Genomic DNA, 23,503 nt, shown 5'->3' with positions numbered 1-23,503 from the left:
ATTCATACTTTTCCAATCTTTAAAAAAGAAGCGAACAATAGAATATAATTACCCTTTCCAAATAAACCTCCTCGGTGGCGAGCGTAGTCTACTCTGACGTAATTGTAAAATTTATGTGATGGGAGTTTGACATAGTAATATAATGTTGTTTGGGGGATTATAAAGTTCTCTGGAATTTCGATTGCATTTATTCAGGTTGATTTTTTATGACTTCTAATGGTACTTTTTCTAACGAGTTTGATTACTCTGTTCTCACACTTATGTCTTTTTTTTTTCGCGTCCTTTTCCGTGATTACTTTTATTTATATTTTTAAAGACATGTAAGAAGGCATATTGATGTTCTATTCTATTCTATTATTCTATTATGGTTGAGTTACAGGAGGCTCTGGGAGCCCAACTGCCAAGGGGGTTATTAAAGGTTTCCACGGGGTTCTCTCCTTCTAAACTGGCATTAATAGTCACTTTCCAGGCCCTTTTTCACAAAATTTCACTTTCCAGGGGTGTCGACTCCTAATTTCCAGGGGATAGTTTTGTTATCCAAAATTTTCAGGGGGTTTAGTGAAAAAAGTTTGTCAATACCCCTGTACAATTTTTTTTTGGAATAGCCCATTGTGATCTATCATCTTTTTTAGAGCATGACCTTGTCAACGCACCGGACAGTTCGGTGTTTTGTCCAATGCCAAAAAGTATCCCTTGCAGCCACACAGGAAACCTTTTGTCCAGTGTCAGTTCCGTTTGTTAATTTTTTGAATTTCTGGAAACTTGCACTGTTGCATCACCTGGATGGTCATTGAATTAAAGGTTAAATCAAAACAAAAATGGTAGAGTAGAGCTGCGAGTGGAGCTGTGTAGCTCATTTGTTTTGAAATTTTGCTGCTTTGATTGGTCAGTCATTTGATGGCTATGCAAGTTTCCCTCCACTGATGCAACTTACAGTACCTGACTTCTCGGTAAAGTCTGATGTGCGACAGGGTCATCTTTAGAGCTGTGTAAAGCCAATTGATGATCAATTGACCAATTGATAGGCAATTGAATAAAAATATATGCGATGTTAGCTTTTTTAGGCTTATGCAAATAAATGGATAGAAATAGAAATCTAGGGTGAATTGCGCCAAACCTGTACCGTGGTTTTGAAAACAAGACAAACTGTATTCAAAGTACCATAGAAGTGGTTGTGTTAGGTATTAGAGGTTAAGTTTTTGTGGATTTGGTACTGTGGTAGAAAGTATCAGTCAGAGCTAAGTCATTTTTTGATACTTTGTTTTGTCTTAGAAAGAAATATTAGCAAAAATCTGTGATGGACTCCTCAGGAAGCATTGCCATTGACCCTCTAATTAGTTTGCACAATATATATACAGCATTTAGGCCTTACTCTTGGTCTACAGGCACTGCTGTAGGCGGCCACTAGTGGCCCCCACCGGGAACTCTCTTCTTAATAATATAATTAAACATAATTGAAGTTTTTAACAAAAGAAGTTTATCAATAGAGATTTAAAAACAAAAGAATGTTTTTAAAAACACAGCTGATTGGCTTAGGTTTCTAAACTCTTTATTGTTTCACTAAAGCCTCAGTGCGCATGCGATATCCGGAAAAATTCAATATTCAAAACAAGAGCAGTGTGTATATCCTGAAGGCTAGGAGTTTTACCCTCGAAACAAAGGAAGATATGACCAAGCCTACCCGTAAATTGATTCAGCTTGCACTGGGGATAAGTTTTCAAAAGTTTTGGAGTGATTCTTTTGTTGAGTACGTCACTCCAGATGATTGAAAGTGGTAAAGTGCAATGTTATTTTTAGTTTTCAGTTTTTAGCAGAAGAATCTGAAATTAAGGCTGGAAACTATAGTGTATAGAACTTTCAAATTTTCAATTTTTTTTTCTTGGTAAGGAATCTGTGATGAAGAGAATTTAGGCGCGTCGTTTATTGTATTTTTCAAGGAAAATTTATTTAAGCGTATTTTCCAAGGAAAACCAGCTTTTAAAGGCATATTGTGTTACAAATTCAAAGGAAAATCCTTGGATGATTATTTCTTCATCAAAACATCTTTTTATTTAAAAGTACAATTTGATAAGAACAAAGAGACTCAAAAACACCAAAAGAAAATGAACAATCTAGGGAGTGCCTTGAACCTGAAGTTTCTAAATGTTAACATGATTAATAATTTGTCCTGAAAATAAGTATTCAGTTGGTGTATTTCAGTAAATTTCAAATCTGTTAAGGCACTTCAAGACTGAATTTATTCTTTTCTATGACTCAGTAGGTAGAGCATTTGCTTTGTAATCCAAGTATTGTTGGTTTGATCCCTGGCCACTCAAAACTCAGCAAAGCAGTAGCTTAAAAATTGGGTATTCTAATCTAGGGATAATTTAATGGGAGCCACTAGAGTAGATGTGGTTCTCCACAATTTTAATTTTTCTTTAAATTTTCATTAACCTATGGTTTTGTTCTAAGCAAGGCAGTCATGCAGTTACTCCAAAGTGATGGAGTAAGAGCTCATCTTTACACTTTTTTAAAGATTTTTCTAAAAATAAATGTAAAAAAACTTTTTTAAAGAAAAATTAATTTTGTTTATAAAAATATCGGAAAATCTTCTGTATCTCTTTAAATACAATTTTTGTCATATTTATAAAAAACAATGTGAATGCTTGGATAGCCACTTAAACCAAGTAAAATTGTTCAAATTGTTCTCAAATAAAGAAAATCAGACACAAATTTCATGCAGTATAACTTAAATATTTCTAGAAAAGCCTTAAATTACCCATTTTATGGGGCTGTGTCTTTTTTATGACTGAAAATAGTTGATCCACAGGTAGAGTGAGTGCTGTGACAAAGATTTTCCCAAAATGACATAGGTACTCATCCTAGTGTCATGGAGTAGGGCGCTGTGGTATAGTGGTCATTGACCTTGGTTGCTGTACAGGCGATTCCCACTCGCAGCAGTTCACTTGGCAAGTGAATGAACCTTCGCCCATGTCAACCCATGTCATGTGAGGGGAATTGGGTAGTCAGTTTAAGGTGCTGACGGGGCGCTAATTGAAAGTGTCTATCAGGCCTGGCCGTGTATGGCGTGCTATTGCACTCGCACACGCTGGCACACACCTAAAATGGTTTGCGAGTGCTAAAATAGCACTCCTAAAATATACAAGAATGTACAAAATTTCTTTTGCAGGGGCTAATAGCACGCCATAATCTATGATATACTTTTATGGAGTGCTATTTTGGCACTCGCAAGGTATTGTTCATGGCCAGGCCTGGTCTATAGTTACAAAAATGGGCCTCTAACAAGCCTCCTGCGACTCAACCAAATACAAATAGAAACAGAAAAGTAGCTTTATGACCCTCCCCTGGTATTTCAGACTTTTGCTTTTTTCCCTTTAAAATACAATATATTTAACAAGTTTTAAATAATCTTCTTAAAATTCTCCTTGCTGGATGTTGCTCTTACATTGTTCTTATTTTTTGAGCCTCATTGTTCTTGTATAGCTATTCTTTCAAAAGAAGGGGTTCAATTTGGAATTTCTTCCTTGTGATTAATTTTCCTTTTTATTTTGGAAGGAAAATTGTTTGAAATCTATTTAGATCTAGCTATCAACCTGAGGAAATTATTGCATTAACAACACTCTTACTAGATGTTTGCATCAACAATAACTGCTTGAGGGGGAAATAAAGAGGGGGAAACTTTATACTGTATGTATATTTTGGGGGAACTTCTCAAATCTGAAAAATTGGGACATAGTGTGCAAGGGGGGTCCAGGTCCCACCAAAAAAATAAGGTCCCAGCACACATTAAAACCCCCACCTAGAATCAATCATGCATGGTCCCACCACTAAGTATATCCCCCACCAAGATTTTGAAAAATTTGAATTCCCAGCAGAATTTAGGAAGCAAAACTTAAGTCTTCTTTCAAGTATAATACAGGTCATACGTACAAGATTATCCACTAGGTTTCAATAGTAAAAGGTAACTACTAAAGTTATATATCATTGGTTGATGTTGATGAGATGTTTCAATTTTACAACCAAACCACCTTAGTCCCACCTTAAAAAATCAGGTCCCACCTAATCCTGCCCCCCCCCTGAAATCCAAAAAATCGGAAGTCCCACCTAAAGATTTTGAACCCAAATCAACAAACCCCCCCTTAATTATCTATTTACACCTACTCATAACCCATTGTCCAATACAAACGGGGATTGGTACTAAAATCCCAGACATCATTTCGTTTAGTGGCATAGTGGTCAAAAATCCTTTTAGTATCATGGGGTATCCAGAAACTTTTTTAGTACATTGGCGAAAAATTAGTTTTATTTTGAAAAAACCAGCACTTTTGAGATTATGAATTTATGAAGGCTTTTTATCTGTAATGACTTTTTAAAAATTCTCACAAATTTAACAAAGTCTTGCCTTTTCCTTAATAACACAATAACTCAATAACTTACCTTGATTGTTAAATTCTATTCTGTAAGTTCTGAAACGAATAAGGCTGTTTGGTATTAAATAGTAATATTTTTGAAACTATTTGAAAGATAATTTTCTTGTTTTTCAGAATAATAATCAAGCAAAAAAAATGGAGAAAAATTTAGCATTGCAACTTGAAGATATGTGAGTGTAACCTTCTTTTTTATTTTAAAATTTGTAAGAATTTTATGTGGCAATGGAAATAGTTGTAAAAAAAGAAAAAAAAGAATGAAGATTTTTGGATCTGTTTTTTATTTTCTGCACTTTCTCTTAGAGTTTCAATTATATTTTCCTTTTACTTTAGAATGAACGAAAGTAATGTCACAGGAGTCATCTGTTGTGATCTGAATGGTCTCATGCTAGCAGGTATTCAGATATATTTTTATATCTGTTTTTCATTCACAGGTCTAATTTGATACTTTATCTCGCCTCTTCAATTCGAACGTTTTCTTTCATATGAGAATTTACCGCTAAGTTATATACCGAACGTGCCAGAAATAACGAGCCATATTGGTACTTTAAAAATGGGAAAGCTTCAGATTCGATCCCAGCACATTTCCTTTGAGTCAGAGAAAAGAAAAAAACAAAATTTCATTTTTAACATCGCTAATTCTTTTCTTCCTTTAAGCCTGAAAGACTTATTGTTTTGATATGGAATTCTTTTTGCAAAATTATCAATAACTAATTATTTTATTGTGTCATTATATTCGAGGCATGTTTAACTAATGGTTTTTTAACAATTTAAATCGATGTTTTTGGGGCCATTCACCTCCGTTTTAACAACCATTTGTATGAAGATATAGCGAAAAAATAAATTTTGATTTTTTTAAGTCCAATATATTGCCTTCATACGCATTGTGATAGTAATTTGATGTTGGTGCTTTGCTTTTTGATCAAGATTATTTCGAAAAAACCAAACCTCCGTTTTGGGGGCCATTAGAAAAAAAAGTGACTCAACTTTGATTAAATAAAAATCATACAAAAACCTTTATTTTAATTTTAAGAAAATTATCTTTTGGGAAAGAAATTACACGCTTTTTATAAGAACATCCAAAATTTTTGAAGCCTTCGGATGTTGTTAACTTTTTGAGTTTTAAGCTTTTTAAAAAATGTCCTTATTTTGACCATTTTTGGACCTACCTCCGGGTGCCCCGGTGGAGGTTCTATAAATTAACCCATGTCCGTCCGTTCGTTCGTTCGTCCGTCCGTCCGTCTGTTACCAGCTTTTCTCAGGATTGGCTCATTAGTTTTTTCTGATTTTTTGCACAATGATGCAAAATGGCAATGCCCAGAACGTGACGGAGCCCGATTTTTGAGAAAAAATTTATTTGGGCAAATTTGGGCCAAAAACTACCTAAAAATAGGGTTTTTTGGACTTGTGCAAAATCCTGTCATTACTTTTTTCTGATTTTTTGTACAAAGATGGAGGGCAAGATTCTCTAAAGAATGGCTGAAGTGGTTTTTCCCGGAAAATTCTTATTCGCCTTAAAAACGGATTTTCGTATTTTGGGGGAAATTCCCTTTAACCAAATAAGAAAATATAGCTTTTCTCAATGTTGACTCGTTATTTTTTTCTGATTTTTTGCACAATGATGCAAAATGACAATGCCTAAAATGTGTCGGAGCCCGATTTTCGAAAAAATATATATTTGGGCAAATTTGGGCCAAAAACTGCCTAAAAATAGGGTTTTTTGGACTTTGTGCAAAATTCTGTCATTACTTTTTTCTGATTTTTTGTACAAAGATGGAGGGCAAGATTCTCTAAAGAATGGCTGAAGTTGTTTTTCCCGGAAAATTCTCATTCGCCTTAAAAAACGGATTTTCGTACTTTGGGGAAATTCCCTTTAACCAATAAGAAAATATAGCTTTTCTCAAAGTTGACTCATTATTTTTTTCTGATTTTTTGCATAATGATGCAAAATGGCAATGCCTAAAATGTGACGGAGCCCGATTTTCGAAAAAAAATATATTTGGGCAAATTTGGGCCAAAAACTGCCTAAAAATAGGGTTTTTTGGACTTTGTGCAAAATTCTGTCATTACTTTTTTCTGATTTTTTGTACAAAGATGGAGGGCAAGATTCTCTAAAGAATGGCTGAAGTGGTTTTTCCCGGAAAATTCTCATTCGCCTTAAAAAACGGATTTTCGTACTTTGGGGAAATTCCCTTTAACCAAATAAGAAAATATAGCTTTTCATAAGGTTGACTCGTAATTTTTTTCTGATTTTTTGCACAATGATGCAAAATGACAATGCCCAAAATGTGACGGACCCAGATTTTTAAGGAAATTTTTTTTGGGCAAATTTGGGCCAAAAACAGCTTAAAAGGTTTTTTGGGTCTGAATGGTTTAAGTGATTTTCGTATTTGGGGACATTCCTTTTTACCATTTTACATTATTCAACACACAAGCTTTATTTTTCCATTCTGAATTTTTGTACAATTATTGTCACTTTTTTCTTATTTTCATCTGATGTTAATCATTAGGTAGGTCCATTCAGCATGTTGCTTGTTTAAATATTTTTTACCATTTTCCTAAGAAATAGAGTGTTGAGTCCACGAAGCCTTAAAAACCAAAACCTTAAAATGTTCTTAAATTGCTCTTAAAATTTTGGTCAGCGAAGCCTTATGTTCTTATAAAAAAACGTATGAGCTTAATTTACAAAAAAAAATTAACCTTATAACCCTATTTTCTGAATTCGCTAGAAAGATTTCAATTTGGATAGACGTTTTGGGGGCCATATACTGTAGACAGAAATTTTGGACCTAAATCTAGGCAAAATCTTTAAAAAAGTAAAAAATGAATGATTCAAGTTAAAAGGTCTATCAAGATTTATTTTGTATGTTCATGGACCAAATTAGATAAATTATCTATCTAAAAACAATTCTAAAATTCTTGCCTCTTTCGAATGAAAAAGGTTTGCTTCTTTATTGAAGTCATAAACTTCGTTTCAAAAAGGATAACTTATTTCTGAAACACCCTAAAGTTTTGCAAAACCTGAAAGACCTCTTTATTAATCAAACTTCTTTTTCTACTACAGTTCGAGGTGTTGCGACAAGTGAACATGCGGGAGCCGTTTCTTCAATTGCATCACAAGCTTCAAAACTTTTTCCGGCTAACAGTGAAGATTCACCAATCATCTGTCTCGAAAGTGATAAAAGGTACAAATAACTTTCTTGATAAGACTCAGTCAGTGATGGGTCCAACGACCTTTTGAAATTTCTGTTTGCAGCGTGAGATGTTGCACCAGACCTGTACAAGAATTAATTCTGATGCATATTATGTTTTCTTATTTTTAAGCAACCTCCTGATACGAAAACAAGACAAAGTGGTGGTTGGCATCTTCAAAAACAAGATTTAAAACAATTTTTTGTTATAGTCTATGTTTTGTTTTTTATTAAAGTTTTTTTTTCATGTACAGTAAAGGGGTTCAAGTTCTCCTTTCCTACTGATCTTAGAAGAGATTAAAATTTTATCGTGGTCTTCTAGTCATTTATAAATGGTCTGGTTTTCATTCTAAATTTCTAATGCTCCTAACTGTTAATTCACTTGCAATTTGGTACCGAATTTTACTCATGAAATTTAATTTATTATATATTTTGTATCAACACTTGTTATAAACGATAATTTTTAGAAAATTTTCCTCATTCAAAAATACATTTGGTAATCAATATAAAAAGCTTCACTTCCCTAAACCATGCTTCCTGAATTTTTCGACCAGATTGTTAAAAAATCTAGCATCTCTTTTCGTCATAGACAAGCATCTTTATGTTTTTTCATTTCTCTCGAGTATTTTTCAAGTGATTGTTTAATTTCTTGGACTGTCATTTTGTAAACACTTAGTGTAAAATAATTCCATGTGATGACGTCATTCGAATGTAGATCAGGTGACAAACATGGGCTTAGTTTGACCTTGACCAATGTGTGAAAACATTCCTCGTAACATTTTTTGTAGTCTAAAATTAGTTCGGGCAGGCTTGTGAATTTTATAGGTTTATCCATGAGAGTTTTACGCCTACTCAACCCTAAAGCACCGTAGCACGAGTTGTGAAAAATTCCCAGTACGATATGTTTGTGAGTGTTCTTCCCAGATTTCGTTTTGAACCTGATTGTAAATCTTGATATTGTTTTGATGTTTGAAGTTAAATAAAGTGATAAAACAACAGCTTCCAAACATTTTATCGGTAGCGAATATTTGATCATTTCTTTTGCGGTTTCATATAATCGTGTGATTGAGCGCGATTTTTTTATGTTGAAAAACTGCATACCAGTATGGTTATATTGTAATCTATTCAAGTATCTTTGAACGGCTGCTAATTTTTGAAGATCCGAAGTCAGAGGTGAAAATTTTGGTTCTACTGCAATACTGATATCACCGTATTTTTCTAGGTTTTTTGCCTTTTGCTCTGTCGAGGTTGTATTTTCCTGTCTTTCGCTGACACCGGACTGAGGCGACGTTGCTTCTGTTACTCCTCTTATAAAATCGAGTTCTTTCGAATTCAAATCGTCTATAACTTTTTCACCTTGAGGGTGAGTTGACTTGATCCTTTCCAGCATTAAATTCCAAGTTTCCTTATCTAAGGGAATAGCCCCCTTGTTCACTAAAAATCCTGTTATTGGCTGCAATAATTTATCAGTTCTCGATCTTAATGGACTTAATGACTTTGGTACATTGTTGTCCTCTGGCTCTGCTTCATTCGATTTTGAAACCTCATTTTCAAGCTGAATATCTGCCATCTTTGTAAGAAAACTTGTTCATAGATTTCAAGATTGCAATACCATCAGAAGCAAATGTTTATTTCTTATAATCATTTCGTAGCCTAAAGAGCTAGAACCTTTTGAGCTCAAAATGGTTGTTGTTGTGAGATGTTAGCTTTTTCTTGTCTAGACTTTTCTGATTTGTTTACGTACGAGGCTACCATTTTTTATCTTTGTTTACAAAATTCTGCCGAGTCAGCAAAAAAATTAAAACACGGCAAACAAAATGATAGCGAAGTTGCGAAGAGAAGGAAAAATCAAAAAAATCTGAAAGTGATATTCGTTTGTCGTTGACAAATTTGTGGCAAAACGGGGGATGGAATTTCATATCTTGTCAGACAATTTATTATTTTCTTGAAATTTCTGGATAATAATGACAACAGAAAGACTTTCCGAAAGAATTCAGGAAGGTTCTTCAAATACAACAACTGTTCGGCAGCGTTCAAAAAAGACAACAAAAAATATGGTTCCAAAACACCACTCTGACAATAATGATTCTGGGGCTGAGAATGGGATAATGAATCCCAGTAAAAGAAGTTTGAAGGTATTATACAAGAAAAGACTAGATAATGAAGAAAACGAGTTTTCTGGGAGTGATTTTGAGATTGTTGACCATAATGATTTTGATGACCTTCAAGAAATTAATCTTCTTGAAAGTGAAGAGGCAGATTCCCTGATACCAAATATTACAGCTGATGTGGATAATAACAAAGAGAGTAGTTTTTTCATTGCTTTGCAAGTATTTTTCCCCTTTTTTGCTGCTGGTTTGGGAACAGTTGCTGCAGGTTTGCTACTGGATCATGTTCAGGTAATGTATGTTCAAGTTTAATGTACTTAGGAGCTATATGTCTACCTCTAACACTTTAAAAGAGTACCGTCAACTGCTCTGACTTGGGACGATTGGTCGAAACATGTGACTGTTGATCAGTTAGTCACACTAGGAAATCTAGCTTTCAGAAAAAACAACATCAGTCATCTACAGGATGTATTTGCAACAACAAGGATGAGAGTTACCTGAATCAAGTTCGCAAGACAATTAATTAACACTTGAAAGTTTGAAACAAAGTAAAACGTGCAGCAGCCAAAATTAACCAACCAAAGTTTGTCATTCAATTCCCGAGACAGCACTTAGATTTTTAAGGCCTAGTTTATTATACACTAAAGTAAAAAACAATTCCGCACATGTAAATGGGTCAGTGTTTGAGGTCCGGCAAAATGTCCGGGAAATAGCCTATCCGGCAATGCGCAGATCTAGGTGGATTCCGTCTCCTCTGTAGATCTTTTTCTTGGGAAGTTGATCTTCAAATTAGTTCTTAAGGTTGGCTTGGCTCAAATTACTTCATCTATGGCTCAAATTTTAGGCAATTTCTCATAGTTTTTGAGATCGTTAATTTCATTTAAAAGCGCTGGGTTATTTTTATATGAATCCCTTTAGAAGTTTTGCGGCGCAATTTTTGCTTGAGAGTCAGGTAAACAGTATACCTGATCGACACCGGATCTGTAAAATAATCAAAACAAACCTTGAATGGAATTCTTGGTATCATTCTTATCAAACAAGTTCATCCATCAAACTAGAAGTTCAGTAAACATTGCAATCCTTTCAATTAAAAAAAACAACCAAATTATAAGCAGTTTTACACAGCACACGAAACGCACGCATCGTAACTTTCTCGTGTCCATCATTAAAATTTTACAACTTTATTAGGCTTCAAGTCACGTGATAAGAATAATTTGCGCGCTTAGCCTGGTTTCTCCTTCCTTATTTATAAAAAACACACGCTTTAGGCGCTAAGAGGTTGCACGCCGTGATGGCTAGTATGGCGGTCACATTAAATTCAAAAGGAAACCGGGTTCTTTTTATTATTTTCGGTTCTCGGTAAAATGGTCTACTAAAAAATTCCTCACGTGCAAAATGTTGTTTTGATTTGGATAGGGTAGATCGTCAAATGGCAAAGTCAAAAAATTCAAAGTGTAGTATTTTTTTGTGAAAATTTAATCTATTGTAAGACATTTTGCGCAATTTTTAACCTCCTAGGTCAAAAATCCAGCATTCCCCAGGGGGTCTTTGATTCGCACTAAAGTGAAAAATGAGTAAAAATGTCATTTTTTGTCAATTTTAAGACTATAAAACGCCAGGAAAAGGTCAAAATGGTTTCTAAATGGTGTCTTGTACTAATATTCAACACAAAAAGACACAATAACCCCAGCGAGATCGCTCAATGTTTCAATTTCAGGCTAAAAAGGCTGATTTTCTCCGATTCTGGGCAGCAAAATGCATGAAAGCAGCATTTTTGAGGACCCACAATTTTTAAACTTTTTAAGGTACACACTTGAAATTTTCAGCAATGAAACACTTCAGAGAAAGCTCCAGGAAAAATCAATCTTGAGTTTTCAAAAATATCCTATAAATCCATAATGGCGCCCTAGAAATTGAGTTTTCATGCTAAATGCCAATATTTCAAGCTAAAACTTGGTTTTCTTTGGGCTAAAATCTCAAAAATGATTTCAAATGATGTCCTGAAATCTTTGGATCTTGGAAGTATTCTGAAAATACTCTGGGAGAATCAAAATGGTTTGGGTCAGAAATTTGCCCAAGTCTGCCATTATGGTATTGCATTTCCCACTAAAACCCAATATTTAGAGTTAAAGTCTGATGTTCTCAGGCTAAAATCTCAAAAATGGTTTTAAAATAGGGTTCTGAAATCTTTTGACCCTTTACTGGGTTTTCATAGTCTTGAAATGGGCAAAAAATGCCATTTTTACTCATTTTTCGCTTTAGTGCGAATCAAAGACCCCCCTGGGGAATGCTGGATTTTTTTACCTAGGAGGTTAAAAATTGCGCAAAATGTCTTACAATAGATTAAATTTTCACAAAAAAATACTACACTTTGAATTTTTTGACATCATGCTAAAAATGGTAGTTGACGATCTACCCTAATTTGGATATCTTCGTTCCGTTGAATAAAAGCATGCTAATTAGTTTTTAGTGACTACATCGTTAAAGTTTTCTTTTCAAAAAAAAACCACTTCACGTTTCTTACATTTCAACAATCTGTGACGTGATAGGGAGAGTACAATTTAGTGATTGATTGATAACTTTGGTATGTATTTGTTTATGTTTGATTTTTTATTTCGAAGACCAGCCTACAGCTATGTCGAAATAACAAGACACATGTCGATATTAAAGGACTCTACGGTAGCGCTTTCGCAGCATTAATCTTTGATACGCATTTTGGCGGGACGCTAGTGTGACTAACTGTGGATATCTGGCCTGTATTTTCAATTACTGTTAAATCTCACTCTTTGACAAAAAATTTGTTTTGATAAACTCCACCAAGTTTATCAATCATTCTTTGTGCCATAACATGTCACAAGCTTTCACTGATAGCGCGCCCCTTTTTAACTTTTTTTGTTTTCATTCAAAATGACCGGATGCCAATTGGAGAATTAGAGAACGCCCGTCGCCTAACCGCCTATCGCCCGATGGGATTAACAAATATAGAGTGTGCAACTTGCCGTCTCATGTTTTGTTAGATAGTACCAAGTTAGAGCAGTTGACGGTATCTAGTAACATGAAAACCAGAATATATGATTCTCCAGTGGGAACCAAAACTATAAAGTGCACTCACAAACATCAATTTGTTAGATCTAGTAACAAAATTAATAACGACACTGACATCATTGACAATCAAACAAAGGATTTTCTGAGCCATGCAAACATTCCTAAATCTACCATTTTGTGCGCAGTTTGAGGAGCAATCTGAAAACGCCTGTGAGCTCCCACACTTTGCGAAAAACTTTTATCCATCAATTATTTTCTCATCAAGCAAAGAGTACACAAAGCGGTTTTAGCTTTATAATAGCACTGCAGATCATCAGCGGATAGTATTCAATTATCATGATCCCTTTATTTTCATTTTTTGAACTTTTTCAAAAAAGGGAATAATTCATTCCATTCACATACTGAATTTGAGAGATCTTTTATGTGACGTTTTTTGCAAACTTCAAAAACTGTTTTTTGTCCCAATTTTGTGGGAATTTAGCTTTAAAGCGCTGTGTGCAGCATTGGGTACAAAGTCCAAATATGCGTTTCCTGTAAATTTTGTACAGTATGAAGAGTTAGGGCTATACTGTAGTTGTTGGTACTACAGTTAAGAAAAAGTATGAGAGATGTAGCAGAAGTAAAGATGTCTGACAAAGCATCAATGAAATTGATTTTTAAAAATTTTTCTTTGATATTATGGCCCAGGGTTAATTAATATTAATTTATTGTTAGTTGTTGGAAAAATTGAATATGCAAGTGACTACTAAGGAGGCCCCCCCAGCGGACCCTAAATTCACGCATTCACGCAAAAAATTTTCGCAATTCACGCATTCACGCAAAAAATTTTCGCAATTCACGCATTCACGCAAGTTTTTCTCGAAATTCACGCAAACCCGATTTTTTGGGAAATCGGGGAAATTTTCGGAAAAATCGGGGAAATTGTCAAACATTTCTACACATTTGGGTGAAAAGCCAGTTTGCAGAGTCTGAATTATCAGAGAAGTCGTTTGTTTTTGTTAAGTAGTCGAGAGTGGGGCAGACGTATACGAGGCGCCCCAGCGGAACCAAAATGGCAAGGCTGCTACACTCGAGATTTTTCGGCAGGATCTGGTCATGCACTTGAGAAAAACTTAACTCATTAGTGATTTTTTCCTGTACACCTGACTATAAGCACATTAGCTTAAAGCGCTACGTAAGTTTTTAACTTTAATCACATGCCATCACGCAAAATATTTTATTCTTCTAACATGTCACTGTCGTTTAGAAAAGATGATACTTCTCCAGTTAAGGTAACGCGATAGTAAGTGAAAAGATATGCACCGCAGGCGAATTTTTGTACAAAAAATATCTTAATCATTATCAAAAATAGGTCAAACAAACTCCAGGGTGACACCATAATGCTTAGCTAAGGGGTAAGGAGGCGCAACCATGGTTTGCGCAGAGAGGAAATTTTTTGCATTTCTGTCACCTCGCGGTTGGCTAAAAATGCTATCTTTAACACCATTGAAAAAGAATGTAGTCTAAATTCGTTAAGAGGCGAGGTACGATCGCTTGATAGTTTGCAAAATGAGGTAAAAGGATGAACATTTGTTGCGAGCGAAGCAAGCAAACAAAAATTTTAAAAAGAATAGTTTTAATCAGGGCTCGCGTCTTGATTGGAGGGGCCGAAAACATAGTGACTAAGGGAGGCGCAACCATGGTTTGCGCCGACAGGGGAAAATTTCTATTTTCACACTCTGATGTGCTTAAATACGACTCCATTTCAGACTGATTTTGTCAAGAAATGAGGTTCTCAAAAGTCTGCATCATGGGTATTAAATATTTCTTTGAATTAAAAATTTGTGGAGAGGCCTGACTAAACTATACATGTTTTTTTTTTTATAAGCAAGTGTCTGCCCCTACATCAGGCTCGCATTATGCTTAGCATTCTATTGTTCTCAAACAATAGAGCCATTGTTTAGTGACCAAAAACTGAGCCAGCATATGCTTATAAACGTTATGCTTATAAAAGAAAAAATGTGTACTTGCACTCGACTTTTGGCGAGTGCTGCACTCAAAATCTCGAACAAACGTGCCACGTTTTGCAAACTGGGTGAAAAGGGAAATTACCCGAGTTCACGTAAAAAACAGGGCAGATTCACGCATTCACGCAATAGAAAATGGATTTTCACGTTCACGCAAGTTTTTTTAATTCACGCATTCACGCAATTTTTTTTCAATTTTCACGCATTCACGCAACCAAAAAAGCCCATTCACGCATTCACGCAAACCGCTGGGGGGGCCCCACTAAGGCATATAATAAACTTTTTCGTAGACAGGAAATTTTACTTCTTTTGTCAAAAAATAAGAAAAAAAGAATATATTTATATTCCAAATATTTTGAACTGCTTTAAAACCTTTTCAAAATAACCTGAACTATCAATGAGTCTAATATGATTTCTATTTTGATAGCATTGGAAAGTTTACATGGAAATTCCAGAAGTTTACATTCTTGTACCGGCACTTCTTGGTCTGAAAGGCAACTTGGAAATGACTTTAGCATCAAGATTATCCACTGCAGTAAGTTTTTTTGACATTTTGTTTCTTGTAGCATTACCTGTTAGATTTGTTTAATAAATGTGACACAACTTTAACCTGTGTTAAAAATTGTTGATAATATTATTCCTTTAATGAGGCCCCCCCCCCAGCAGACCTTCAATTCACGCAATCACGCAAAGCTTTCCAATTCACACATTCAGGCCCTTTAATAGAATTGTTTTTTTCTAAAATATTTTCTCAAAACTATAAAGTTCAAAGATATATTTTTTTATCCATTTTCAGGCAAACATAGGCCACATGGACAGTCCAAAAGAGAAAAGGTCTATTGTGATTGGCAACCTTATATTAACGCAGGTACACACACCATAATTATAATAGTATAATATATAGACACGGTCAACTTCTAAACCAAATTAATCTCATATGAAAAATAGTAATTGATTGAAACATTTTTTTCTAATTGTATATTATTTTCATGAAAATTTCTTCAAAATATCATACGCCTGTCAATGACAAGACAAGTTACTTGGGAGAGGATTTTGGTGTACTATCAATTTGAGCCCATTTTTCTCTAAGGCACAAGCTTTAGTGGTGGCTGCTCTTGCTTCAATGGCAGCTGTTATATTTCGATGGGTACCAAGTGACCAGTTCAACATTCACCATGCTTTCCTCATGTGTGCAAGTTCCCTTATCACTGCATCCTTGGCAAGTCTCCTACTCGGTGGTGTCATGTGTACTGTAATCATACTCTCCAAGAAGTATGGTATCAATCCTGATAATGTTGCTACACCCATTGCTGCAAGTCTCGGTGACCTGGTTACATTGGCTTTGCTATCATTTTTCAGTGACTTTTTACATAGGAAGATAGGTACGCACATACATCTTCCCTTCTTTGACCTTTGAATGAGGACTACTCGTCGATAGTAAGAATATATTTTCTACTACAGTACAAAAGCTTTACCCACTCCAACTGAACTAGTCAGAAAAGAATCTTTCACAAACTGAAGGCATCACCCATCACTACTTTTTAGCAACATGAAATTCTGAGTAATGAAAGAAAAATCAACCGAGGAATGTAGACATTTTATAATTGTTTTAATGAAATTCTCAATATTCTTCCTTAGATGATAATGTGCATTTATGGATTGCACCATTTATTTGTTGCTTGTTTACGCTGATGCTACCATTATGGTTTTACATGGCGCATCACAACAAATATACTCATACCACGCTTTACAATGGATGGTCACCTGTGATTATAGCTATGTGTATAAGCAGGTTTGTTGCTTGTTTCTTCCTCTGGCATTCTTGATCTGTTAAATATCCAAGCTCCTAGTTTCTCAAATGACTTAGACCATGTTCGCTTTAACAGATCAAGGTATCAAAAATTCCAGATTGAGACCATGTTCGCACGTGACGGTTCCGTTTCGCTCCGAAAAGGAATGAAGCCATTCTATTAGTTAGAAGTGACGTAAGACTTGAATGTAACCAATAGAATGACTTCATTTCGTTTCGGAGCGAAACGGTAGTTTAGGTTTAAACTTATTTCTTTTTTTATGATTTTTGTTCGCCAAAAAAAATCATAAAAAAAGAAATAAGATTATACCTAAACTAGCGAAACGGAACCGTCACGTGAGAACATGGTCTTAATCTGGAATTTCTGATATATAAAAATGAAAGAATTGAAAATGATTATTTTGAAATGTACCCCAGACATTATAAAAAAAACGGTACAATTTCTGCTGACAATGTTTAATTTGTGTGGAAAATGGCTACCGAATTAGGTGTGCCTAGATAAGACTCTCATTTGTGAAATATTCATTGTAAAGACCATCGAAGGGGCTAGAGATAAATCTTCAACCTTTCTCAAGCAACAGAAAATTAAGCCTGAATTTTGCCCCGGATTTGAAATTTTATTTGAAAACTTTGGGTCACGTGTTTAAGATGGGAAATAAGTGGCTTCATTTCCTCAATAAAGTCATTGTATCTTTTTGATTCATTTGCTTATTTTTTTTCATTGCAGTGGTGGTGGCTTGATACTGAGTTATTTCGTACAAAGATTCAAAGGGATCGCTGTCTTCAGTCCAGTCATCAATGGTGAGTTTTTTAACATCATTCCGCTGACTCACCTATGAAGGAGAGATAATGTGTCGAAAAGAAGGCGTCAAAATGAGCATTTTCTAAAAAATTTTCACAAACATATTTTTTGTGAAATCGCTCACATTCACTCTTTCACTAGATGTGTTACCCCTCCTTTTATTATGACAATCGATATAAATTACCTTGGATCGTCAATTGAGTCGTTCAAGTCATTAAAATAGTGAAGATACGACTTTTATTGATGATCGCCGATGTTTTGATCGCAGTTTTTTAGATATAGTTGAGTCTCTCTATCTTGAACCTCTATAACTCGAATGTCTTAACTCGGAAAATTTAATGATACTTTACTCCATAGCTCGAACAAATTTGTGTTCCTCGTGGGTTTTCGAGTTATGGAGACTCCACTGTACCTGTACTTTTTTTCACCCGTTTTTGAAAGCTTGCAAAAGTAAGCTTTAACTTTTCCTGTACCAGACGACCACTACTTTTTTCCCGACACTTTCGTGGTCAGAAAGTCGCTTGTTGGGTTAGGGATAAACTTTGACTTAAAAAGTTTTTACTTTGAACCGCTGATGTAACATCTTTGCCCTACAATAAAGAAGAATCTTTATCATTGCGAACACAGTTAGTGATCGAACTCTCATATTTTCTTAGGTCACCTGGTGATTATAAAGCCTTAAATGAAACAGTTGACGCCTTCTAATTCGACGTTCTTCTATTCGATACGATCTGTTACTCGATAATATTGAAAGTCAACGTCAACGAGAAACTCTCTTACACGACGCTCTACTTTCGATACGCTCCCTTTTTTTATGAAAATACAATTCCCCTTGAAATCGTAGAGAGCCTCAATTGATGCAAATTCAGCATTTTTGCAAAAACTCCTAAAAAATGAAAGAAATTATGTAAAAATAGGCTGATTCGTGAAATTTTTCCACGTCAAAATTTTAGATCTCCGATTCGTAAAAAAAGTCTGCTCGAAAATTTATCTTCTTTACTTTTTTCCATCAGGTGTCGGAGGCAACTTAGTAGCAGTTCAGGCAAGTCGCTTATCAACTTCTTTACATTTGAAAGTTCCACTGGGTACATTACCGGACGCTACAAACTACGGATGCATACGGACATTTTGCACGGGTGGTAAGTTCTTCTTTTTTTCTTCTAAACAATACTAAAATATTTTGTCCGAGGCAATCATTTCTCCAAAGTTATAAGTTTGAGTGGGGAACGACTTAAGACGTTTATGTGAACACAGCCAACTCTCTCTCTTATTCAAACTTGCTCTCTATTTCGAAAATCTTTCTAGCATTTTATGAGGTCGAGTCAGATGGAGTCGATTGTAACTCTGGTCTTTAAAATCTAGAAATATGAGTTCAAAATCAAGCCTATTTAATAGTCGACCAGACAGATATTTATAAATGGATCAATGGAGAAAGATAAAAAGATTTACGATGGTATTTCATCATTATACTATACAATGATATATAATATACCATAATCGGATCTTAAATGTGGCAATGGATGATCTAATTCATCTTGATGATTTCCAGAGAACTTGCCATTGAAAGTTGAAGTTTTTAAAACAAAATTACTTTCTCGATATGCGAAGAAATGTGAGTCTTTTGGGAGGGCATGGAAATGGAATGGTTGAGATCGATTGAGTATAAAGTGTTTTGATACAGAAAATCAATGTTCTCACTCGACGAACAAAATTTTGTGAACTCACACAAAACATTTTACATTTATTTTATACTTTTTTCCGGATAACAAACGGAAACTTATGGGTAATTTCAGTTTCGGAAAACAATTGACACGGGGTATACGAGAACATAAGCAAAGATTGGAGACAATAGAATTTGATGTTTTTCAATATATTACATACAACGTTTTGGTCTCATATATTATACGCTAATTACAAGAAAACTGGACTTCTTCCAGAAAACTGAAGAAGTTAAAGAATTGAAAGATGTCGACAAGCTTAATTGACAAAATTATTGAAAGGGCACTAGAATAGAAGGGTTGAGATTTAGAGATCGATCGAGTGTAAAGTTGAGCGAGTATAATGATTATAAAAGCAAGAGGCCTAGATTTGAAAGAGGTGGGGAAAAGTGAAATGATGGAAGGGTTTAAATTGGAGGGAGGAGGGAGTGTTGGGAATGGGGAGGAGAGCTAAAGTTAGGATGATGTCGTTGAAAGACGATTTTGAGATAAGAGAAGGTTGTTAAAAAGGAGAGAAAGATCTAAAAAAGGGTAAAAGGTCATTCGTTGTGTCCCTGAGTACATAATTTCCACAGTGGAATCTTCGGTTTTCATTTCAAAGGACAGAGAATTTCAAGACTTTACCGAGAGAAGAAGTCTAGTACCCGAGAAAGCTTTTTGAATCTTTTATGGATCAGAAAATTAACCATGAGGTCAAAGAAAGATATTTTTTTGAGCCCAATCAGTTTTTTATTGGTATAAAATTTGAGATTACTGAATTCCTTAAAAACTTTTAAAACTTGATCATTTGCTATTTTCTGTAATCGTATGTTTTGTCTGCAAGATCAATTTTCTGTCCACATAAAGATTCAGTCGAACTTAACTTGCGTACTATACTCCTTCTCCTGGGAGGCTTGAAAAACTTTGCACTTTCAAATGGAAACAAAAGATTCAACAATAGAAATATTTCCACGAATCTAAAGGAAGGAACCTTAAACTAGAAAACAAAAATTGGAAAGAAAATAGAAGGTTTACAAAATATTTATTGCGAAGAGTTGTTGTCGTTGTTGTTGAAAGAACTTTTTAGTTGATTCAATCCTTGTTCCAAGTCCATGAAAAATTGGTCGAAATGTTGTTCAATGACATCGATAGCTTCCTTGGATTTGATTTCAAAGAATTTGGATGGCAAGGTGTTGTTTACACTTTGAGGCGCGTGGGTTTGTGAGTAGCTTTGGTGTGAGTAGCTTTGCTGGTGCAAGTCTCTTTGTCTTTCATGGCTGATTAAGTCGGCCGAATTATCGTCGACTTGTTTAGTAGTCAAGAGATCTTCGTATTCCATTGGAGTGCTATCGACTTGTTCAGCAAGCTCGTTGTATTCCATTTGTAGAGCGTACATTTCTTGTCGCTCGGTGTTGATTACCGCTTCCATTTGGTCGTTTGCTTGCTCGTAAAAAGTCAATCTATCTTTCAACGATCGGATACGACGAGAAAACCTCTTGATGCGTTGGTCTTGTTCTTTTGTTGTGAGCAACAAATCTTCGATGCGAAGTTCTAAATCTTCTTTTTCTTCTTCAACTTGTCGGTGCATTTTGATGAAATATTTTGTGCTCCGTTCACATTTGTCGAATTCTATTTGAAGGTTTGCGATTTGCTTTTCTTTTTCAGCACGAAATTCTTTCATCCCTTTCTTCAACAAATCGATCGCAATTCCCTTGGAAATGTTTTCTTGTTCCAAAGATTCGATTTTATCTTTGAATGTCCGGTCTTCTTGTAAACGAAGTTGGTTCTCTCTTTGGAGAGAATCGATAGCAGCATCTTTTGAATGAAGTTTATTTTGCAACAATGCAATTTCTTCTCGCATTATGTGTCCTTCTCCGATGCGAGCGCTATTTGTTTCCTTTTGAAGAATATTCAAAGCTGCATCTTTTGAAATGACTTTATTGTTCAGGGAGGCGTTTTCGGCTTCCAACCGAAGAAGCCTTTCCCGGAGTTGTTGGTTCTCTTGAACCTGAAAGAAATAATCATAAACTTATCATAAGACTAATTCCATTTAAAATTAACATCTAATCATTTCCAGTTCGTCAGTTGAGGACGTTTGCTGCAATAAATTATGAAAATAATGCCAATCAAATCTTTTTGCAAGACTGGTTACAAGATTGATTTAAAGATTTAGAGATAAACTTGTGAAGAAAATTCGATTTCATCTGAAATGAAAGAAACTTGGAAGAGAAAATTTCTAGCAAAACTTACCAAAAATGATTCATTTGTGCCCTGGCACGTTTTGTCTTCCTTAATCGAAGACATATTTCACAAATTAACAAAATTATTTTCACTGAAAATCAGCAAAAATATCAAATATTTTTCACAGCGACGTTGCTAACGACTGGCGTCAATTGTTGTCTAACGAAAAATCTCGAGAGCTAATTATAATTTCGACTATCATACTGATGAAAAATATTTGACGTCAGTTTTTTGTTCGCACGTCACTTTGAAAAGTAAAATGGTAGCATTTCATCACTCAGGGCGCTTTGCACTCCTCAAGAAGAATTTCTGCAAAAGCAATGGATGCCTCGTGAAAATGTCATCCTATGTTTTGAGCTTTGAATTCGAATTCTAAACCCAAAGCATTAAACAATAAACAAAACGACAAATCACAATTCTTGTACTACAAAAATGCAGAAGAAGAAAATTTAACATGTTTCCAAATGAAACACCCCTGGTTACAGACCCGCTGAGCCCCACTGGAAAATTTGGCGAAAATTTCGTCCCCAGAGGGAAAATACCCTGAAATTTCAGCACCGATGGGAAATTGACTATGATTTCATCCCCATTCGAGATTCAATGTTTAAAAATTGTACTCTAAAACCATCCCTACTGATTTTTTAACCTTGGAACAATAAAATTTCTATCCCCATTGAGATTTCAATAGGAATTTTCATCCCCACTTAGGAAAAAGTTCCACCGGAGCTGTGAGACAGGGGTGTTAAGATTAACAACAGTGTGTATTAGTATAAGTTTGGTAAAAGAGGACTTAGAAATTGAATTTCAAACACGTGTTGCTTATTTTATTTTCATTTTAGGTGGTCACTCTCGGACGTCACGTGTTTTGTTAGCGATGAGCATCCCTGGTCATATCATCTTTCTTGCCATCATTTCAAGTTTGAAGGCTGGTCACACGAGCACTACTGCTCGATTTTTTTGTATGTACATTTTGGCTGGCTTTATTCAGGTATACTGGTCGGTTTTTTTGTTTTTCTGATTTAGTGGAATAGGATATTTTGTCTTAGCAACCGTAGTGCAATTTTTCTATGTGATTTAATTTCGCTCCTTTTAAATATTCTTAAACACCTTATTTTAGCTCTTTTTATGCTGACGTAAGGGATCGGAATTAAGTTAGGGCCGGGTTAAAAATGGAAAAGTTGAGCTTTGGCGTAAAAAAGGCTGACGTGCTGACGTTAAAGAGGCCGGCGCTAAAACTATGGACGGTGTAAAAAGGGCCGATGAGGTAAGATTTTGAAATGCTCAATTATTTTTTTGTCTATTTTTCTCCAGGTGGCAGCTCTCTTATTCATTTGCAATTGGCTGGTTCACATTCTGTGGAAGTATAGAAAAGACCCCGACAACTATTCCATCCCTTATCTGACGGCGTTGGGTGATTTGCTGGGTACAGCTCTACTCGCTATTGACTTTTATCTACTGTTTCTTATGGGTGATCGAGATGATGATTTGGGTGAATGAGAAAAATATCTCTTATTTATTTGGGAAATCGAGACTAGATTGGATTGGTTTAGGCAACTGAGATAATATGGCTCGAATAGACAGCTGGAGCGTTTGAGTTGTGGATCGACCAAAATCGGGCAAAACTGGAGAGGAAAAGTTGTTATTAAAAAGTATATCTTTGGAAAAACGAACAGTGGTCTTTTCTGCTTATTTTTGTAAAAAGCAAGAAAGCGCCGATGAGATTAACGAATAGCCTTGCCCTTTTTCCCATTGACTTCCGTCCGACGCACTCAGAAAAATCGACTGCTGTAGGAAGGGGCAGATCCTTCCTCATACCATAGTCATTATAAAAACACTGGTCTGGAAAGCTTTTGTCTCTTTTTATTGTTAAAAGATGGCGTACCAAAATCTATTTATTTTGCTCACTTTTTGATCATGTGATTAAAAAATAGACCAATCCCAAGAGGAGATTTTGGTAACGTAATCAAAAAGTATGCAAATCGCAACTTGTCTTTTGTTTGTAACAAAAGAAAAATTGAACAAAAAGCTAAAACAATACATTGCCAGACCGGGGTTTTTTATAATGACTATGGTCATACAGCCACGCTGTTGAAGAAGAGGTTGCTCAGAGATGTTTATTCTAATATACATTGGTTTGATGTTGATTTGGACTAAAACAGAAAGATTTTATAATTTA

At 35.1% G+C, this 23,503-nt stretch overlaps 4 protein-coding genes across 4 annotated transcripts; 2 read left to right on the top strand and 2 right to left on the bottom strand.

Moving 5' to 3' along the window:
* The first annotated feature begins 4,514 nt into the window (after positions 1-4,514).
* LOC136813141 (ragulator complex protein LAMTOR5 homolog) lies at positions 4,515-7,870 on the top strand. Its single transcript, XM_067069672.1, has 4 exons — positions 4,515-4,600; positions 4,761-4,822; positions 7,492-7,612; positions 7,752-7,870. The coding sequence occupies exons 1-4, from the start codon at positions 4,566-4,568 to the stop codon at positions 7,810-7,812; spliced, it is 279 nt and encodes a 92-aa protein (XP_066925773.1). The 5' UTR covers positions 4,515-4,565; the 3' UTR covers positions 7,813-7,870.
* Positions 7,871-8,129: 259 nt separating this feature from the next.
* On the bottom strand, positions 8,130-9,366 carry LOC136813140 (tubulinyl-Tyr carboxypeptidase 1-like). The gene has a single exon (XM_067069671.1). It carries the CDS (start codon positions 9,186-9,188, stop codon positions 8,202-8,204), a length of 987 nt encoding a protein of 328 aa, XP_066925772.1. The 5' UTR covers positions 9,189-9,366; the 3' UTR covers positions 8,130-8,201.
* A 57-nt stretch (positions 9,367-9,423) lies between these two features.
* Positions 9,424-23,293, top strand: LOC136813138 (solute carrier family 41 member 1-like). Its single transcript, XM_067069669.1, has 9 exons — positions 9,424-10,017; positions 15,205-15,312; positions 15,574-15,645; positions 15,868-16,159; positions 16,416-16,569; positions 17,315-17,388; positions 18,403-18,528; positions 22,167-22,315; positions 22,639-23,293. Exons 1-9 carry the CDS (start codon positions 9,583-9,585, stop codon positions 22,822-22,824), a joined length of 1,596 nt encoding a protein of 531 aa, XP_066925770.1. The 5' UTR covers positions 9,424-9,582; the 3' UTR covers positions 22,825-23,293.
* LOC136813139 (interaptin-like) lies at positions 19,264-21,492 on the bottom strand. Its single transcript, XM_067069670.1, has 2 exons — positions 21,337-21,492; positions 19,264-21,094 (listed from the first exon to the last, which is right to left on the bottom strand). Exons 1-2 carry the CDS (start codon positions 21,388-21,390, stop codon positions 20,129-20,131), a joined length of 1,020 nt encoding a protein of 339 aa, XP_066925771.1. The 5' UTR covers positions 21,391-21,492; the 3' UTR covers positions 19,264-20,128.
* Positions 23,294-23,503: the final 210 nt, after the last annotated feature.

Source organism: Clytia hemisphaerica, unplaced genomic scaffold, assembly GCF_902728285.1.
Source record: "Clytia hemisphaerica strain Z4C2 unplaced genomic scaffold, Clytia hemisphaerica genome assembly, whole genome shotgun sequence".
In the NCBI taxonomy this organism is placed as follows: domain Eukaryota; kingdom Metazoa; phylum Cnidaria; class Hydrozoa; order Leptothecata; family Clytiidae; genus Clytia; species Clytia hemisphaerica.
The sequence above is the reverse complement of the archived record's forward strand: the minus strand, read 5'-3'. Positions and strand labels throughout refer to the sequence as shown.

Excerpts from the sequence above, each read along its gene's own strand:
- LOC136813141 (XM_067069672.1), top strand. The coding sequence starts at position 4,566 with ATGGAGAAAAATTTAGCATTGCAACTTGAAGATAT. Across the intron at positions 4,823-7,491 it reads GAATGGTCTCATGCTAGCAG|TTCGAGGTGTTGCGACAAGT; the intron begins GTATTCAGATAT and ends TTTCTACTACAG. Across the intron at positions 7,613-7,751 it reads TGTCTCGAAAGTGATAAAAG|CAACCTCCTGATACGAAAAC; the intron begins GTACAAATAACT and ends CTTATTTTTAAG.
- LOC136813140 (XM_067069671.1), bottom strand. The coding sequence starts at position 9,188 with ATGGCAGATATTCAGCTTGAAAATGAGGTTTCAAAATCGAATGAAGCA.
- LOC136813138 (XM_067069669.1), top strand. The coding sequence starts at position 9,583 with ATGACAACAGAAAGACTTTCCGAAAGAATTCAGGAAGGTTCTTCAAAT. Across the intron at positions 10,018-15,204 it reads TGCTACTGGATCATGTTCAG|CATTGGAAAGTTTACATGGA; the intron begins GTAATGTATGTT and ends CTATTTTGATAG. Across the intron at positions 15,646-15,867 it reads GCAACCTTATATTAACGCAG|GCACAAGCTTTAGTGGTGGC; the intron begins GTACACACACCA and ends TTTTTCTCTAAG.
- LOC136813139 (XM_067069670.1), bottom strand. The coding sequence starts at position 21,390 with ATGTCTTCGATTAAGGAAGACAAAACGTGCCAGGGCACAAATGAATCA. Across the intron at positions 21,095-21,336 it reads GCACAAATGAATCATTTTTG|GTTCAAGAGAACCAACAACT; the intron begins GTAAGTTTTGCT and ends TATTTCTTTCAG.